This window comes from Antedon mediterranea, chromosome 10 (genome assembly GCF_964355755.1).
Source record: "Antedon mediterranea chromosome 10, ecAntMedi1.1, whole genome shotgun sequence".
Taxonomy (NCBI): Eukaryota; Metazoa; Echinodermata; class Crinoidea; order Comatulida; family Antedonidae; genus Antedon; species Antedon mediterranea.
In genome coordinates this window covers 11,971,355-11,989,675 of record NC_092679.1, presented here as the reverse complement: position 1 = coordinate 11,989,675, position 18,321 = coordinate 11,971,355, and the positions used below count along the sequence as shown (strand labels likewise).

At 37.4% G+C, this 18,321-nt stretch overlaps 1 protein-coding gene across 1 annotated transcript; it reads left to right on the top strand.

The window, feature by feature from the left end:
• Window positions 1-702: 702 nt before the first annotated feature.
• LOC140060336 (methyltransferase-like protein 27) lies at window positions 703-10,173 on the top strand. The gene is made up of 6 exons (XM_072106497.1): window positions 703-771; window positions 3,165-3,327; window positions 3,759-3,881; window positions 4,132-4,267; window positions 4,753-4,845; window positions 9,178-10,173. Exons 2-6 carry the CDS (start codon window positions 3,193-3,195, stop codon window positions 9,363-9,365), a joined length of 675 nt encoding a protein of 224 aa, XP_071962598.1. The 5' UTR covers window positions 703-771; window positions 3,165-3,192; the 3' UTR covers window positions 9,366-10,173.
• The last annotated feature ends 8,148 nt before the right edge of the window (window positions 10,174-18,321 follow it).

Genomic DNA, 18,321 nt, shown 5'->3' with positions numbered 1-18,321 from the left:
ATGTTAATATATTACAAAGTTAGTTATCATAAATAGAATTCTTTTACATTTCTATAAAATATTGTTATTATACAACATATAAATGTAAATTTTTCGAACAATTTCACAAAAAAAAACCTTTTACGGCCAATAGTTTTTAAGACTGTAGGAATGTGTACTACCTGTACAGGTCAAAGGTCAATAAGAAGATTTTGGGTCATTTTCTCGAAAAAGTTCTTATTAGACTGAATAGAAATATATATCTTCAGATTAATTTGAGCCCTATTTAAAGTTTGTCCAACTGTTAGTTACGGAGTTATTTGATATGTAGGTCAAAGGTCAAAAATGCCAAAAATCATACTTCCGGCCATTTTTGGACAAACTTTTCCATTAGAACGAATATTAATATGCATCTCCCAAATAATTTGACACTAAAATTATTTCATTTAAAATAAGCGTTGCAAAGATATGACCATTTTGTTTTCAATGGGTCAAAACATTCAAATTGAGGTCAGAGGTCAAAGATGAATTTTAGAAATTTGACAACATGGGTTTTTATAACCAGCATGATTCAAATATTCATAAAACACAATGTTTACACTTTCCCCATGATCTGCACACGAAAATACATAGGGATCTGGACTATTATGGCGGCGCCCTACCACATGGACAATATTACTGTTACAGGGAAAATCGCGGAATACTCATTCTTGTGATATATATTCTTTGGTACTACCAAAGAACTTCTACTCGACTGTCGATCGTAGCCATAAAATCCACGTCCCGATCCACGTACGTAAACTACCTGTGAATTTTAATTAAAAACAGTTAATTAACCATCAAATGACAAGTTTTAATGTTAAAATATCTAATAAATAATAATTAAAGAGTGTAAAAAATAAAACAGACTGAGTGAGATATGTATAATGTTGTAATGTTTAGCGAATAATACGCACTATGTGGTCCTTCGTCAGTATTCATCCAGTCAAATTGGTGCCTAAACTGTAGGCCTAGCCTACCCTATAGTCGATTTGGACGTATTTTGACTGATTAGGCCTACGTGAATTTTGAAAACTAGATGGTACGCTCGCTTCGCTCGCGTACCATCTAGGTCGTGCCCACAGATGGTTCTCGAATATAGGCCTACAGTAATTTCAGCGTAACAAAACTGGCGATTTCAAATGTACGTACCGCAGGACTATAATACATTGTCGTTTACAGAAACGAATAAATAGACACGATGATTTATGTAGTAAACTAAAATTAGCACCCTGGGAATTACTTCCGAAGGAGAAACTTTTCACAAAATGAGTCCAAATTTTTGATTTGGACTCATAAGAAACCCAATTTGTGTTTTGTATGTAACATTAGGGTTGAGGGATGGGAAAGCGGATAGGTACAAAGAGGAACAATTTTTAAATATATTCTTTATCCACTCAGTAACGAAATATTTTGTTCATGTTTTATAAGCCTATACATAATATACCTCTAAATACAGTAAAACATTTGCGATTTAATACTTTGTTAAAACTGTCACTGTCATAATCGATTGAAATATTAAAGTACATGTCACGATACACCACTACAACGTTTATATTTTTGGTAATTATTAATTAATACAAACGTTGAGAAGGAACTGTCAGTATAAAGTGTATTTGTATATAATAATGTGTTTATATATCTATCAGTTTATTATTATCTAACAGGACGAACATTCACAGTAAGAAATTTTCGATTCAAATGAGTTCCAAAAATAGTTATTTACAGTATTGTCAAAGTATTGCAAGTTTATTCTCAAAGGGCCCATATATTTACCTACCGTATGTGTTAAACCAAGGGCTCATAAATTTACCTACAGTACTTGTGTTAAACCAAACTCTGGCAGACTGAGAGATTGGGATGTTCCATTCATCGCAAATCAATACATTTGTATAATCGTATATTAAATCTATCAAAATAGTATTTTTTAAAGAAAATCGGCCTGTCTTCAACATTATGATGGTGTACTCTAGCTGTTCAACCGGTTTTCAGCTATTAAAAACAATTATCGTAGGAGGAGATAGGAAAATGCGAAGCCACCTCACATTTTTGTGGCGGGTATTTTTCAAGATGGACATCCATTAGACAGTGTATACCACGATCGGAAAACACCCCTATTTGGGGCAAATCGTTGAACCTAAATTCGTTTTAATCGTCAATACCTAATTATCTAACTTAATTTAATTAGTAAACAGGGTTACATCAGGTGGTTAAAATCAGTACCGAAAGTACGAACCAACTTTATATACCATTGAGTGAAAATTCTAGAAGTAAGGCGCGATTTACCGAATTTTGCCCTTACGTAAATTTATATATAGATGCCGACAAAGAGAGGGTTTTGCCAGATCGGGTCACATCATTCATACAATCATTTAGAATCAAATGATCACTATTACTACTACTAGTACTATTGTTATTGTAATTTTGTATGAAATCTTTATTATTTCTTCCTTTCTGTACAGATTTTGTGTAACAAATATCTCAAAAAGTTTAATGTCAATGATTACAAAAATTTCACAATATCTTTATCATAATGAGACTTAGTTCACTATAATATCTCATTAGGCCATTAATTGCGGGTTTCAAAATATTACTGCACAAAAACACGTTTTTTTGCGTGCGTACATAGAAAGCGTAAAAAATACGAATTTCTTGTACAAATTGCATACTACTCATCTTTCTTGGTACATTCACCAAATTTGAGTCCATTTCCATGCTACCCTGTATATAGATATACAGTATAGTATATGGCATAATAGGCACAACTCAGCACTATAAGCGTATAATAGGATGTCATACATCAGCATTTTCTGATCGTATGTTAACGTACGTGCATGTTTAAAAAAAATTAATTTATTAAAATGATCACCTATAATTGGTCAAAGTGACTAATTAAATTCTAGTTAGATTTAGATTTTTTTTGTTGCTATTTTTAATTGTAATTTGTTGTATAGATTATCCATAATCGTAGTAGGGCCTATGTAATTGGAATTGGAAAATATGGAATTATTTTTATTATTTGTCATTATTTAGCATATCTAGGCTAATCTTTTCTAGAAGAATTTTTTAAAGTCATTTTCTTTTTTTGTTGAGATTGGTTTTGGTAAGTTTTGTCTATTTAAAGTTCCTTTGATACTCTTTTGCAGAAATTACTTTTACCTTGGAAGACAAAGGATGACGTCAAAATCAGAACCTGGACAATATACAAGTGATACTAGACATTCCAGCTTAAAAAATGTTTTGTCAGAAGACGTTGGTATAAATGAACGAATTTCACACTATGATACCTGGGCAAAAACATATGACCAGGTAAATAATATTATAAGATAAATATATGTTATAACGCCGGCAGGCAAAATTTTAATATGCCTTAGTCTTGTCAAAAATAGATATAAGAGAAGTTCATATTTTTATTTTAGTTGTAAAAAGCTCCCTTAGCTCACGCCTCACCCCATCACCAGACGACCCCATCCCCCCATAACCCCCCCCCCCCCACACCACCCTGGGAAACTCACATGCACAGCACTTCCAGAAATGGGACATTTGTACAACCTACTGAAAATGATTATTATTACCACCAGCATACCAAATATTGATTTGCAGAAATAAGTTTAAAACCAGATTTACACTGTTAGTGTTACAATATATCTAAAGTTATTTTGATTTTGTAAACCAAGCTTCAAGACCACCCTTCATCCGTGATTACGAGAATAAGAAATGGTAAATGTTATATTTTTAAGGACATGGAAGTGTATGGTTTTACTGGACCGCAAATAGCTGCAGAATATATGAAGAGATATTTTACAGCCATCAACTCCAGTTACTTGGATTGTGGATCTGGTACCGGTCTTCTAGGCATACATGTATGTTCCTTTTATTTAGTTTGGAGGTATAAATATCATACGTTAAAAAAAATAAAGCAGCTTTACAATAAAAAGAACATAATCAATAAAATTTAAATTCCAAAAGTGTTTCATTTAATATAATTTCTTGTGGCATTATAATCAAGAGCATTATATTAAAAAAAAATAGATTCATTACAAAGAATAGTTTATAAAGAAAAACTGTTTTCAACCTATTATTATCATACAATCAATTTTCGTTTATTACCAGATTAAAGAGTTAGGGTACACAGACTTCCATGCACTCGATGCATCCAGTGTATCACTAGAGAAGGCAAAATCTTGTAAAGCATATACAAATTTCATTCAAGAATTCATTACTACAGGGAAACTTAGTATAGAAACAGGTACAGTAAGAAGCAACAATTTTAATTAGTAGTGGTAGACAAAAGGAGACATGTGCCAAGTTCCAACTTTCAAATCTTCACTCTAACCAACATATGCATACCTTTTTTACATTTACAATTGTAGATAGTTTTATATTTCTTTTCTTTGTTCTTTTTGATTTTAATACTAATTGATTTGTGTTATATGTTGTATTTACTGAACCACTTTGAAAATCAGTAAATTTTGTATTGAAAGTGTTCAATTAAAAGAAAGAACAAATAAATAAATAAACATTAAATATATCTACCAATACAGTCCTGATGATGAAAGAAACAGTGCAGGTATACTTGGCTTATATGCATTAACAGAATCTTTTGTATTGTTTCGATGCAAAAGCTCACTAATAATGTGTATATTCCACATATAAATTTGGAAAAATGGAAAATAATAAGAAACATTTTTGTCTTTGTTTTCTTTCTGAATTCCCTACTTTTATGTTCTTTAGATACATATGATGGTTTGGTGTGTTGTGGTTGTTTTGCTCCTGGGCATTTAGAACCAGATTGTGTTGAAGATTGGTGCCGTATTGTTAAACCAGGTAGGCTTACTACTTGGATATGGTCTATGGATTTCTTGTGAAATGGGATATCTCAACATTTTAAAACTTACCTGAATGTAATTTGGGGAGAACACTTTAAGTTCACAGGAAGGTCGGATTTAAAAAAAGTAATAATCAAAAGAAGAAACCCCCCTTGAACATGAAATCACGTGAAGTTTGGGGGGTGGACTTGTACCCAAGGATCCAAAAATGCAGATCGTCAAAAACAGCACATAATTTGCTGGAATTCTAAGATATTATTTTACAGTGTGCAACCAGGCACACAAAAAATTGTATACAAAATTAATCCGGGCCCATGCACTGGTTTTGTAATATACTGTACTGTGTATTTATTTACCATTTTCGGTGGCCCATTTGTTTTTACGACCATACGAGTCTCACGCTGCCTATACACGAAGTGTAGAGCATCGAAAAATTAAACTTATAGTTCGTGTCATTTATCGTAGAATATCTTATTTTAAACATTCAATTTAAAAGCAATGGATGGAGTGTGAACAAAACATATGATATAGCCTAGCTAATATTAGCCTAGCTTGATATAATAAACGGTAGGTGGATGTGAAAATTAGCCAAAAGTTGGGGGTGGGCTTATCCAGTATGGTACTTTCTTTGAAAATACCTTTTTTTCCGCCAGGCCAGATTGTTTGTCTACATCCTTTTTTATTTCTAATATTTTTAAAAAATTACAATTAAAACATGAAAAATAAAGAGTAATTAAATCAGATTTTGAATAGTTTATTTTGTAGTTTTAATACAGTTAATTACTTCCGTAGAAAGAAATACGATAAAAAAATAATGTTTTCACTTGACACAATGACAAAATAAATGGTTAAAATCAACCAAAAGTCCATTGGCTGGCAGCCAATTTGACTATTTTTTGTGTAAATTATTAGTAGAGGAAAGATATGCTCAGAATCAGTAAAAGGTTGAAAAAATTGCAACAGAATTTTTTTCACCACAATGCATTTCTATAAGGTCCCTATATGAACATACTAAAAGTCTAGAAAAATCCAGGTAGGGGAAATAGGTTTTTTTAAACAAAATGGCCGCCAATGGCGAAAAATGTCTAAAAATGAACAAAAAACATATATTTTATATCTAATTACCACTTGATAGCAGTTTTTATAATGCTTTTTATATTTCTTAGTGTCAAACATTTAAACTGCAATATACATATTAATTTAAATGCTATTTAGCAACAAAAACACACATTTAAGTATCAAGATATCACCACGGTTATAATAATAGACAACGTAGTCCTATGCATTATAATGCAGGACTACGGTGTCTAATAAAACAGTTCATTTACATTTTTACTGTCACAACAATAGAATTATACAATCTTAGAATCTATTAATCCATTCATTTTCATTGTCCAGTTATCATCCTCTGTCTATAGGTAGGAATTAAGCATGTGCTGATGCCGTGGTATTCGTCACAAACAGTGGTACTGGTGGTAAATTTGTCATCAATGGACACATCACGCCATTTGTAACTTTCCATCCTCCAGTCTGTGGGTTGAAGAGTACTTTCTATCCACTGCTGTACCATGGTAATATACACACAGGGAATGACATTTTGCAGCATTTGTTGTAGGGGGAATAGACTTTATTTCAAGTGCTGTTTTGCTTTTTGCTACTTTCTCCCAGAACGTATTCCTCCTCCATACAGTATAGCTACCAATGCCAATTCCTCTGATGCGATGGTTTCTTTTTTTTTTGGAGACGTTTGGTTTTACAGAGTTTGTAAGCATACTACTGCCCAGGTGTTAAGACTTTTTAAGACCTTTTCCTATACCAAATAGATGGGATGTAGTATCATATCCCTGGATTCCATGTATAAAAAGCAAACTAATTTTTACAGAGCTTCACACCAAGGACAGACTTTACATGCATTCACAGTGCTCCCCCATCGAGAACATACAGTATTAAATCAATAAATGAAGCAACCGTGACAGAATATAAATTTAAGAGGAAAGAACACATGGGTCAAACCAACCATATTCATCAATAAAGAAGCAGTGCACATTCCCTCACATATACTATTTCATCATCTATGTGAGACAGTCATACACAATGCATCATTTGGTCAAAAAAAAAATCTTATACTTTTCCTGCAGCCCTCTTTTACTCCATTGACTCCATACACACTGCTAGACTACTCAGAAACCTTCATCTCACTGCCCACTGTTTGCTACATCAAACCTCTTGGCCCGAAACAGCAACATTTAAAGACACTTATTATGTACCATGTATGTTTGTTACTATTGTGTTTAAAGGCTATAATTATGGGCCGTAAGTAAATTTGGTTTAGGAAAAGGTGTTGGTCTTAAAAATCATCACATCACAGTAGGAGTTGTATGTCAAATTCTGTAAACCAAACAGTTTCCAAAAAAAAAAGAAAACATTGCATCAGGAATTTGGCATTGGTACCTATATATTATGGAGGGAAGTCAATGGAGACTTTAGACAGCCTCTTTACTTTGAGAAAGTTGCAAAAAGCAAATCTATTCCCTTGCTGCAAAATTTCATTTCGTGAGTCTTTATTACCAGGTATAGCAGTGGATAGGAAATACTCTTCAACCCACAGACTGGGGATGGAAAGTATTGATGACAAATTGACTACCAGCACCAGAGAAACTATTAAAGTTGATTAGATGTACCTATAAATAAGGTTGTAGTAAAATGAATTGCCGTTGCAGAAAATATGGTTTGGACTGCTGCTCCACTATTTTTTAAGAATGCCACGGCATCAGCACATGCTCAATTCCCCACCAATAGATGGAGGATGAGATACTGACAAGATGAAAGTGAAATTACCGCATTTATTTAAATAAATGCCCTTGGTGGTTGATTTTTAAGGAGGGTAGTGGGGGAGTGTAATCGTCGTGAGGAGTTTATTCGGAGAGGCGTATATTTTTGGGGGTGTAATGTGGGAAACGACGTGTATAATCAAATAAATACACCCTTTAGATATGAACAAATACAACACCATTCAGTGAATTCTATTACAAATAGAGATGTGTTAAAATACAATATTGTGTATAATATGCATCTGGCGGGGCGTACATTCGAGGAAATAAATTCAAAATGATGTCCGATGGGAGCAGGGGAGGGGGTGCGGTGGCGTAGGTTATTCAAAATGATGTCCTATGGAGGGGGAGGGGGGCATTTATTCGATTTTTCTAAATGTAGCGTTTATCCGAATAAATACGGTAATAGATTGTGGCGCAAGGATTTTCCCGATGAGGGGGAGGGGGGTGGGGAGGGGTGGAGAGCGCAACCCGCATCAATTGGCTGGGCCGATAATATTATACCGGTAAAGGGTAGTTTTACTCACTTTTAAAAATGAAAATCCTTGAAACAGCACTCAATGGGGTATTGTTTTATATTAGGAAATATCATCATATTGTCTACATAAAAAATAGCCAATTGTGGAGAGGGGATGGGGGGACGGACAGACTCCCTCACCCTTCTCATTTGATCTCCCATCCCTATACCCCTCCCCACTGGCACCACCAATGTTGTAATATATTGTTATAACAGTACAAATGTGAATGAACTGATTTATTAATAGACACCGTAATCCTATGTCTTATATAGGAAGGACTGCGTTTTATATATTATTATAACAATAGGGATATATCTAGATACTTAAACATTTGTTTTTCGGCCATTTTCTAATTAACAGCACTTAAAATAATGTGTTTATTGTAGGTCAGATCTTCGAAATTGTAAAGAAATATATAAACCATTGTAAAAACTATTATAAAGTGGTAATTAGATCTATCATTTATGTTTTTTTGTCCTTTTTTAGGAATTTTCGCCATTGGCGGCCATTTTGTTTAAAAAAACCTATTTCCCCTACCTGGATTTTTCTAGACTTTTAGTATGTTCATATAGGGACCTTATAGAAATGCATTGTGGTGAAATAAATTCTGTTGCAATTTTTTCAACCATATTTCATAGTTTTCCTGTACTATATAGTTTTTTTTCAAGTATTTAATTTTTTTTATCATCCCATTTTTGGTCAAAGTGGATAACTATTATGTGACATTATAATGGCATATTCAGCAAAAAAATTGTTTAAACTATTTTTTCAGGGGGACAATACATCTAATTTAATTTGACTCCAATCAATGACATCTTTTTGTCATGGTCTGTGGGTGTGTCCTTATATAACCTAGCCTTTGTCTACTGTATTAGATGGTGATTCAAAATGTTTGGTTTAATACTGCTGATAAAACATTAGACATGTATCTAAAGTCAACATAAATGATATGAATTAACATATTTGTTTGCTTATTTTAAGATGGTGTTGTGATCATTGTAATGAACCAAAAATGGCTATCTCAAGAACCAGCTTACAACAAAGGGAAACTTGAGGGTGCCTTCCAGAAACGTGTCGACGAAGGCAAATGGGAGTTAGTTGTTAGAGAACAGAAAGATGGATATTTTAACAAAGATGTAGGAGAAGTTTTTGTTTTCAAAATTAAATAAACAAAAATTGTAGATAATGTGCTTTTTGATATTATCTTCGCAACTTTTCGTTTTTTTTCCATCCAGCCACACAGGTGTTTGACTCAACACCAGAATTTTTACATGGAGTTCATTAACCCAAAAGAGAAAACAATCATGATCTAGACTAGTATAGGCATATTAACCATATTTTCACTGCTGATTGCTAGTTTGAAATAAGCACTTCAGGAATTTAAAGGGGTGTTAGGATACTTCCTGGTGTATCATGAAAACAAAAGGTCACTGTCACAGAAGTCCTACCAAAACCTGCGCTTTCATGGCGTGAATATCACTTGTTTTGATATCAATGCATGCAATACAGTATATAATCAATATATACAGTATATTTTTATCTGTTGAACTATTTTACCACTATCTGAAGCATTATGGCATACTGTAAGCTGGTTTAGGCAAGGCCTAGGGAGATGGAACTAAAGGTTTAAAGGCCTAGGGAGATGGAACTAAAGGTTTAAAGGCCTAGGGAGATGGAACTAAAGGTTTAAAGGCCTAAGGAGATGGAACTAAAGGTTTAAAGGCCTAGGGAGACGGAACTAAAGGTTTAAAGGCCTAGGGAGATGGAACTAAAGGTTTAAAGGCCTAGGGAGATGGAACTAAAGGTTTAAAGGCCTAGGGAGATGGAACTAAAGGTTTAAAGGCCTAGGGAGATGTAACTAAAGGTTTAAAGGCCCAGGGAGATGGAACTAAAGTTTTGAAATATATATCACAAGCAAGGATGATACTACGGTGTATACAATAAAAATATGAGAAATAAATATAATGGATATAAAGCACTGTTGTACTCTCATAGTGATTTAATAGTTCTGTCTATTCCGATTGTTGAATATTATAATTTAAAACCTCAAAACAAAGAGCTTTTAGATGATTTTTAAAAAATATGGACTTTTTGTAATAATTATACCTAAATATCAAATTGTTGTTCCCATAGGCAAAATATTGTTCATAAGGTCACCAGTTGTTATAGAGCTTTAATTTTGGTCTTAAATTTTTCAAAATAATCCAAATGGACTAACTGTAAAAAAACATTGCACTTGGGAAGATCTAACCTGTAGAATTTGACGGAAAATGGGGGTAGGTTTCAGGCAATAAGTCCTTACAAATGGGGGTAGGTTTCACGCAATAAGTCCTTACAAATGGGGGTAGGTTTCACGCAATAAGTCCTTACAAATGGGGGTAGGTTTCACGCAATAAGTCCTTACAAATGGGGGTAGGTTTCACGCAATAAGTCCTTACAAATGGGGGTAGGTTTCATGCAATAAGTCCTTACAAATGGGGGTAGGTTTCACGCAATAAGTCCTTACAAATGGGGGTAGGTTTCAGGCAATAAGTCCTTACAAATGGGGGTAGGTTTCAGGCAATAAGTCCTTACAAATGGGGGTAGGTTTCAGGCAATAAGTCCTTACAAATGGGGGTAGGTTTCACGCAATAAGTCCTTACAAATGGGGTTAGGTTTCAGGCAATAAGTCCTTACAAATGGGGGTAGGTTTCACGCAATAAGTCCTTACAAATGGGGGTAGGTTTCACGCAATAAGTCCTTACAAATGGGGGTAGGTTTCACGCAATAAGTCCTTACAAATGGGGGTAGGTTTCACGCAATAAGTCCTTACAAATGGGGGTAGGTTTCACGCAATAAGTCCTTACAAATGGGGGTAGGTTTCACGCAATAAGTCCTTACAAATGGGGGTAGGTTTCACGCAATAAGTCCTTACAAATGGGGGTAGGTTTCACGCAATAAGTCCTTACAAATGGGGGTAGGTTTCACGCAATAAGTCCTTACAAATGGGGGTAGGTTTCACGCAATAAGTCCTTACAAATGGGGGTAGGTTTCACGCAATAAGTCCTTACAAATGGGGGTAGGTTTCACGCAATAAGTCCTTACAAATGGGGGTAGGTTTCACGCAATAAGTCCTTACAAATGGGGGTAGGTTTCACGCAATAAGTCCTTACAAATGGGGGTAGGTTTCACGCAATAAGTCCTTACAAATGGGGGTAGGTTTCATGCAATAAGTCCTTACAAATGGGGGTAGGTTTCACGCAATAAGTCCTTACAAATGGGGGTAGGTTTCACGCAATAAGTCCTTACAAATGGGGGTAGGTTTCACGCAATAAGTCCTTACAAATGGGGGTAGGTTTCACGCAATAAGTCCTTACAAATGGGGGTAGGTTTCACGCAATAAGTCCTTACAAATGGGGGTAGGTTTCACGCAATAAGTCCTTACAAATGGGGGTAGGTTTCACGCAATAAGTCCTTACAAATGGGGGTAGGTTTCACGCAATAAGTCCTTACAAATGGGGGTAGGTTTCACGCAATAAGTCCTTACAAATGGGGGTAGGTTTCACGCAATAAGTCCTTACAAATGGGGGTAGGTTTCACGCAATAAGTCCTTACAAATGGGGGTAGGTTTCATGCAATAAGTCCTTACAAATGGGGGTAGGTTTCACGCAATAAGTCCTTACAAATGGGGGTAGGTTTCACGCAATAAGTCCTTACAAATGGGGGTAGGTTTCACGCAATAAGTCCTTACAAATGGGGGTAGGTTTCACGCAATAAGTCCTTACAAATGGGGGTAGGTTTCAGGCAATAAGTCCTTACAAATGGGGGTAGGTTTCAGGCAATAAGTCCTTACAAATGGGGGTAGGTTTCACGCAATAAGTCCTTACAAATGGGGGTAGGTTTCACGCAATAAGTCCTTACAAATGGGGGTAGGTTTCACGCAATAAGTCCTTACAAATGGGGGTAGGTTTCAGGCAATAAGTCCTTACAAATGGGGGTAGGTTTCACGCAATAAGTCCTTACAAATGGGGGTAGGTTTCACGCAATAAGTCCTTACAAATGGGGGTAGGTTTCACGCAATAAGTCCTTACAAATGGGGGTAGGTTTCACGCAATAAGTCCTTACAAATGGGGGTAGGTTTCAGGCAATAAGTCCTTACAAATGGGGGTAGGTTTCAGGCAATAAGTCCTTACAAATGGGGGTAGGTTTCACGCAATAAGTCCTTACAAATGGGGGTAGGTTTCATGCAATAAGTCCTTACAAATGGGGGTAGGTTTCACGCAATAAGTCCTTACAAATGGGGGTAGGTTTCACGCAATAAGTCCTTACAAATGGGGGTAGGTTTCACGCAATAAGTCCTTACAAATGGGGGTAGGTTTCAGGCAATAAGTCCTTACAAATGGGGGTAGGTTTCACGCAATAAGTCCTTACAAATGGGGGTAGGTTTCACGCAATAAGTCCTTACAAATGGGGGTAGGTTTCACGCAATAAGTCCTTACAAATGGGGGTAGGTTTCACGCAATAAGTCCTTACAAATGGGGGTAGGTTTCACGCAATAAGTCCTTACAATTCAAATGGGGGTAGGTTTCACGCAATAAGTCCTTACAAATGGGGGTAGGTTTCACGCAATAAGTCCTTACAAATGGGGGTAGGTTTCATGCAATAAGTCCTTACAAATGGGGGTAGGTTTCAGGCAATAAGTCCTTACAAATGGGGGTAGGTTTCACGCAATAAGTCCTTACAAATGGGGGTAGGTTTCACGCAATAAGTCCTTACAAATGGGGGTAGGTTTCACGCAATAAGTCCTTACAAATGGGGGTAGGTTTCACGCAATAAGTCCTTACAAATGGGGGTAGGTTTCACGCAATAAGTCCTTACAAATGGGGGTAGGTTTCACGCAATAAGTCCTTACAAATGGGGGTAGGTTTCACGCAATAAGTCCTTACAAATGGGGGTAGGTTTCATGCAATAAGTCCTTACAAATGGGGGTAGGTTTCAGGCAATAAGTCCTTACAAATGGGGGTAGGTTTCACGCAATAAGTCCTTACAAATGGGGGTAGGTTTCACGCAATAAGTCCTTACAAATGGGGGTAGGTTTCACGCAATAAGTCCTTACAAATGGGGGTAGGTTTCACGCAATAAGTCCTTACAAATGGGGGTAGGTTTCACGCAATAAGTCCTTACAAATGGGGGTAGGTTTCACGCAATAAGTCCTTACAAATGGGGGTAGGTTTCACGCAATAAGTCCTTACAAATGGGGGTAGGTTTCATGCAATAAGTCCTTACAAATGGGGGTAGGTTTCAGGCAATAAGTCCTTACAAATGGGGGTAGGTTTCACGCAATAAGTCCTTACAAATGGGGGTAGGTTTCACGCAATAAGTCCTTACAAATGGGGGTAGGTTTCACGCAATAAGTCCTTACAAATGGGGGTAGGTTTCACGCAATAAGTCCTTACAAATGGGGGTAGGTTTCACGCAATAAGTCCTTACAAATGGGGGTAGGTTTCACGCAATAAGTCCTTACAAATGGGGGTAGGTTTCACGCAATAAGTCCTTACAAATGGGGGTAGGTTTCACGCAATAAGTCCTTACAAATGGGGGTAGGTTTCAGGCAATAAGTCCTTACAAATGGGGGTAGGTTTCAGGCAATAAGTCCTTACAAATGGGGGTAGGTTTCAGGCAATAAGTCCTTACAAATGGGGGTAGGTTTCAGGCAATAAGTCCTTACAAATGGGGGTAGGTTTCACGCAATAAGTCCTTACAAATGGGGGTAGGTTTCACGCAATAAGTCCTTACAAATGGGGGTAGGTTTCACGCAATAAGTCCTTACAAATGGGGGTAGGTTTCACGCAATAAGTCCTTACAAATGGGGGTAGGTTTCATGCAATAAGTCCTTACAAATGGGGGTAGGTTTCACGCAATAAGTCCTTACAAATGGGGGTAGGTTTCACGCAATAAGTCCTTACAAATGGGGGTAGGTTTCAGGCAATAAGTCCTTACAAATGGGGGTAGGTTTCACGCAATAAGTCCTTACAAATGGGGGTAGGTTTCACGCAATAAGTCCTTACAAATGGGGGTAGGTTTCAGGCAATAAGTCCTTACAAATGGGGGTAGGTTTCACGCAATAAGTCCTTACAAATGGGGGTAGGTTTCACGCAATAAGTCCTTACAAATGGGGGTAGGTTTCACGCAATAAGTCCTTACAAATGGGGGTAGGTTTCATGCAATAAGTCCTTACAAATGGGGGTAGGTTTCATGCAATAAGTCCTTACAAATGGGGGTAGGTTTCATGCAATAAGTCCTTACAAATGGGGGTAGGTTTCATGCAATAAGTCCTTACAAATGGGGGTAGGTTTCACGCAATAAGTCCTTACAAATGGGGGTAGGTTTCATGCAATAAGTCCTTACAAATGGGGGTAGGTTTCACGCAATAAGTCCTTACAAATGGGGGTAGGTTTCACGCAATAAGTCCTTACAAATGGGGGTAGGTTTCACGCAATAAGTCCTTACAAATGGGGGTAGGTTTCACGCAATAAGTCCTTACAAATGGGGGTAGGTTTCACGCAATAAGTCCTTACAAATGGGGGTAGGTTTCACGCAATAAGTCCTTACAAATGGGGGTAGGTTTCACGCAATAAGTCCTTACAAATGGGGGTAGGTTTCATGCAATAAGTCCTTACAAATGGGGGTAGGTTTCATGCAATAAGTCCTTACAAATGGGGGTAGGTTTCACGCAATAAGTCCTTACAAATGGGGGTAGGTTTCACGCAATAAGTCCTTACAAATGGGGGTAGGTTTCACGCAATAAGTCCTTACAAATGGGGGTAGGTTTCACGCAATAAGTCCTTACAAATGGGGGTAGGTTTCAGGCAATAAGTCCTTACAAATGGGGGTAGGTTTCAGGCAATAAGTCCTTACAAATGGGGGTAGGTTTCATGCAATAAGTCCTTACAAATGGGGGTAGGTTTCATGCAATAAGTCCTTACAAATGGGGGTAGGTTTCATGCAATAAGTCCTTACAAATGGGGGTAGGTTTCATGCAATAAGTCCTTACAAATGGGGGTAGGTTTCACGCAATAAGTCCTTACAAATGGGGGTAGGTTTCATGCAATAAGTCCTTACAAATGGGGGTAGGTTTCAGGCAATAAGTCCTTACAAATGGGGGTAGGTTTCACGCAATAAGTCCTTACAAATGGGGGTAGGTTTCACGCAATAAGTCCTTACAAATGGGGGTAGGTTTCATGCAATAAGTCCTTACAAATGGGGGTAGGTTTCACGCAATAAGTCCTTACAAATGGGGGTAGGTTTCACGCAATAAGTCCTTACAAATGGGGGTAGGTTTCATGCAATAAGTCCTTACAAATGGGGGTAGGTTTCAGGCAATAAGTCCTTACAAATGGGGGTAGGTTTCACGCAATAAGTCCTTACAAATGGGGGTAGGTTTCATGCAATAAGTCCTTACAAATGGGGGTAGGTTTCAGGCAATAAGTCCTTACAAATGGGGGTAGGTTTCATGCAATAAGTCCTTACAAATGGGGGTAGGTTTCACGCAATAAGTCCTTACAAATGGGGGTAGGTTTCACGCAATAAGTCCTTACAAATGGGGGTAGGTTTCATGCAATAAGTCCTTACAAATGGGGGTAGGTTTCATGCAATAAGTCCTTACAAATGGGGGTAGGTTTCATGCAATAAGTCCTTACAAATGGGGGTAGGTTTCATGCAATAAGTCCTTACAAATGGGGGTAGGTTTCACGCAATAAGTCCTTACAAATGGGGGTAGGTTTCATGCAATAAGTCCTTACAAATGGGGGTAGGTTTCACGCAATAAGTCCTTACAAATGGGGGTAGGTTTCACGCAATAAGTCCTTACAAATGGGGGTAGGTTTCACGCAATAAGTCCTTACAAATGGGGGTAGGTTTCATGCAATAAGTCCTTACAAATGGGGGTAGGTTTCATGCAATAAGTCCTTACAAATGGGGGTAGGTTTCATGCAATAAGTCCTTACAAATGGGGGTAGGTTTCATGCAATAAGTCCTTACAAATGGGGGTAGGTTTCATGCAATAAGTCCTTACAAATGGGGGTAGGTTTCATGCAATAAGTCCTTACAAATGGGGGTAGGTTTCACGCAATAAGTCCTTACAAATGGGGGTAGGTTTCATGCAATAAGTCCTTACAAATGGGGGTAGGTTTCACGCAATAAGTCCTTACAAATGGGGGTAGGTTTCATGCAATAAGTCCTTACAAATGGGGGTAGGTTTCACGCAATAAGTCCTTACAAATGGGGGTAGGTTTCACGCAATAAGTCCTTACAAATGGGGGTAGGTTTCACGCAATAAGTCCTTACAAATGGGGGTAGGTTTCATGCAATAAGTCCTTACAAATGGGGGTAGGTTTCACGCAATAAGTCCTTACAAATGGGGGTAGGTTTCACGCAATAAGTCCTTACAAATGGGGGTAGGTTTCAGGCAATAAGTCCTTACAAATGGGGGTAGGTTTCATGCAATAAGTCCTTACAAATGGGGGTAGGTTTCATGCAATAAGTCCTTACAAATGGGGGTAGGTTTCACGCAATAAGTCCTTACAAATGGGGGTAGGTTTCATGCAATAAGTCCTTACAAATGGGGGTAGGTTTCAGGCAATAAGTCCTTACAAATGGGGGTAGGTTTCATGCAATAAGTCCTTACAAATGGGGGTAGGTTTCACGCAATAAGTCCTTACAAATGGGGGTAGGTTTCACGCAATAAGTCCTTACAAATGGGGGTAGGTTTCATGCAATAAGTCCTTACAAATGGGGGTAGGTTTCATGCAATAAGTCCTTACAAATGGGGGTAGGTTTCATGCAATAAGTCCTTACAAATGGGGGTAGGTTTCATGCAATAAGTCCTTACAAATGGGGGTAGGTTTCATGCAATAAGTCCTTACAAATGGGGGTAGGTTTCATGCAATAAGTCCTTACAAATGGGGGTAGGTTTCATGCAATAAGTCCTTACAAATGGGGGTAGGTTTCACGCAATAAGTCCTTACAAATGGGGGTAGGTTTCATGCAATAAGTCCTTACAAATGGGGGTAGGTTTCACGCAATAAGTCCTTACAAATGGGGGTAGGTTTCATGCAATAAGTCCTTACAAATGGGGGTAGGTTTCATGCAATAAGTCCTTACAAATGGGGGTAGGTTTCATGCAATAAGTCCTTACAAATGGGGGTAGGTTTCATGCAATAAGTCCTTACAAATGGGGGTAGGTTTCATGCAATAAGTCCTTACAAATGGGGGTAGGTTTCACGCAATAAGTCCTTACAAATGGGGGTAGGTTTCAGGCAATAAGTCCTTACAAATGGGGGTAGGTTTCACGCAATAAGTCCTTACAAATGGGGGTAGGTTTCATGCAATAAGTCCTTACAAATGGGGGTAGGTTTCACGCAATAAGTCCTTACAAATGGGGGTAGGTTTCATGCAATAAGTCCTTACAAATGGGGGTAGGTTTCATGCAATAAGTCCTTACAAATGGGGGTAGGTTTCACGCAATAAGTCCTTACAAATGGGGGTAGGTTTCATGCAATAAGTCCTTACAAATGGGGGTAGGTTTCATGCAATAAGTCCTTACAAATGGGGGTAGGTTTCAGGCAATAAGTCCTTACAAATGGGGGTAGGTTTCAGGCAATAAGTCCTTACAAATGGGGGTAGGTTTCACGCTTCACGCACGATTTACGGTACATTCTACTTTCGGTTTGTTTTCGCCTTCATTTCGTTCTAAATTATCTCGCAAACTACTAAAAGAAAAAAATCTGGTGGATGTTGAGGCATGAAACCCAGAGCTCCAGACTAAGGACACATTTCTTGGCAAATCTGTTGGCTTGGGAACCCATTCTTATATAGAGCCCCTATAATGTCCTAATTTATGCCATACTGCCTTAGCCTTGTACATCTAGGAGAAAAATGAATGAATGCAACTTGAATTATACACAATGTACACTAATTTGCATATCGTAAATATTTATTTCAAGAAGAAAACAGCACTATTACTATTTCAAAACCAATGGCAACAAACATAAAGCAGTATTTCATATGGAGTGACATTTTTCAATTTAACATATTACACTTTACCAGCTTGCCTTTTTCTTTAAAATAAACTGTACTGAGAAGGAA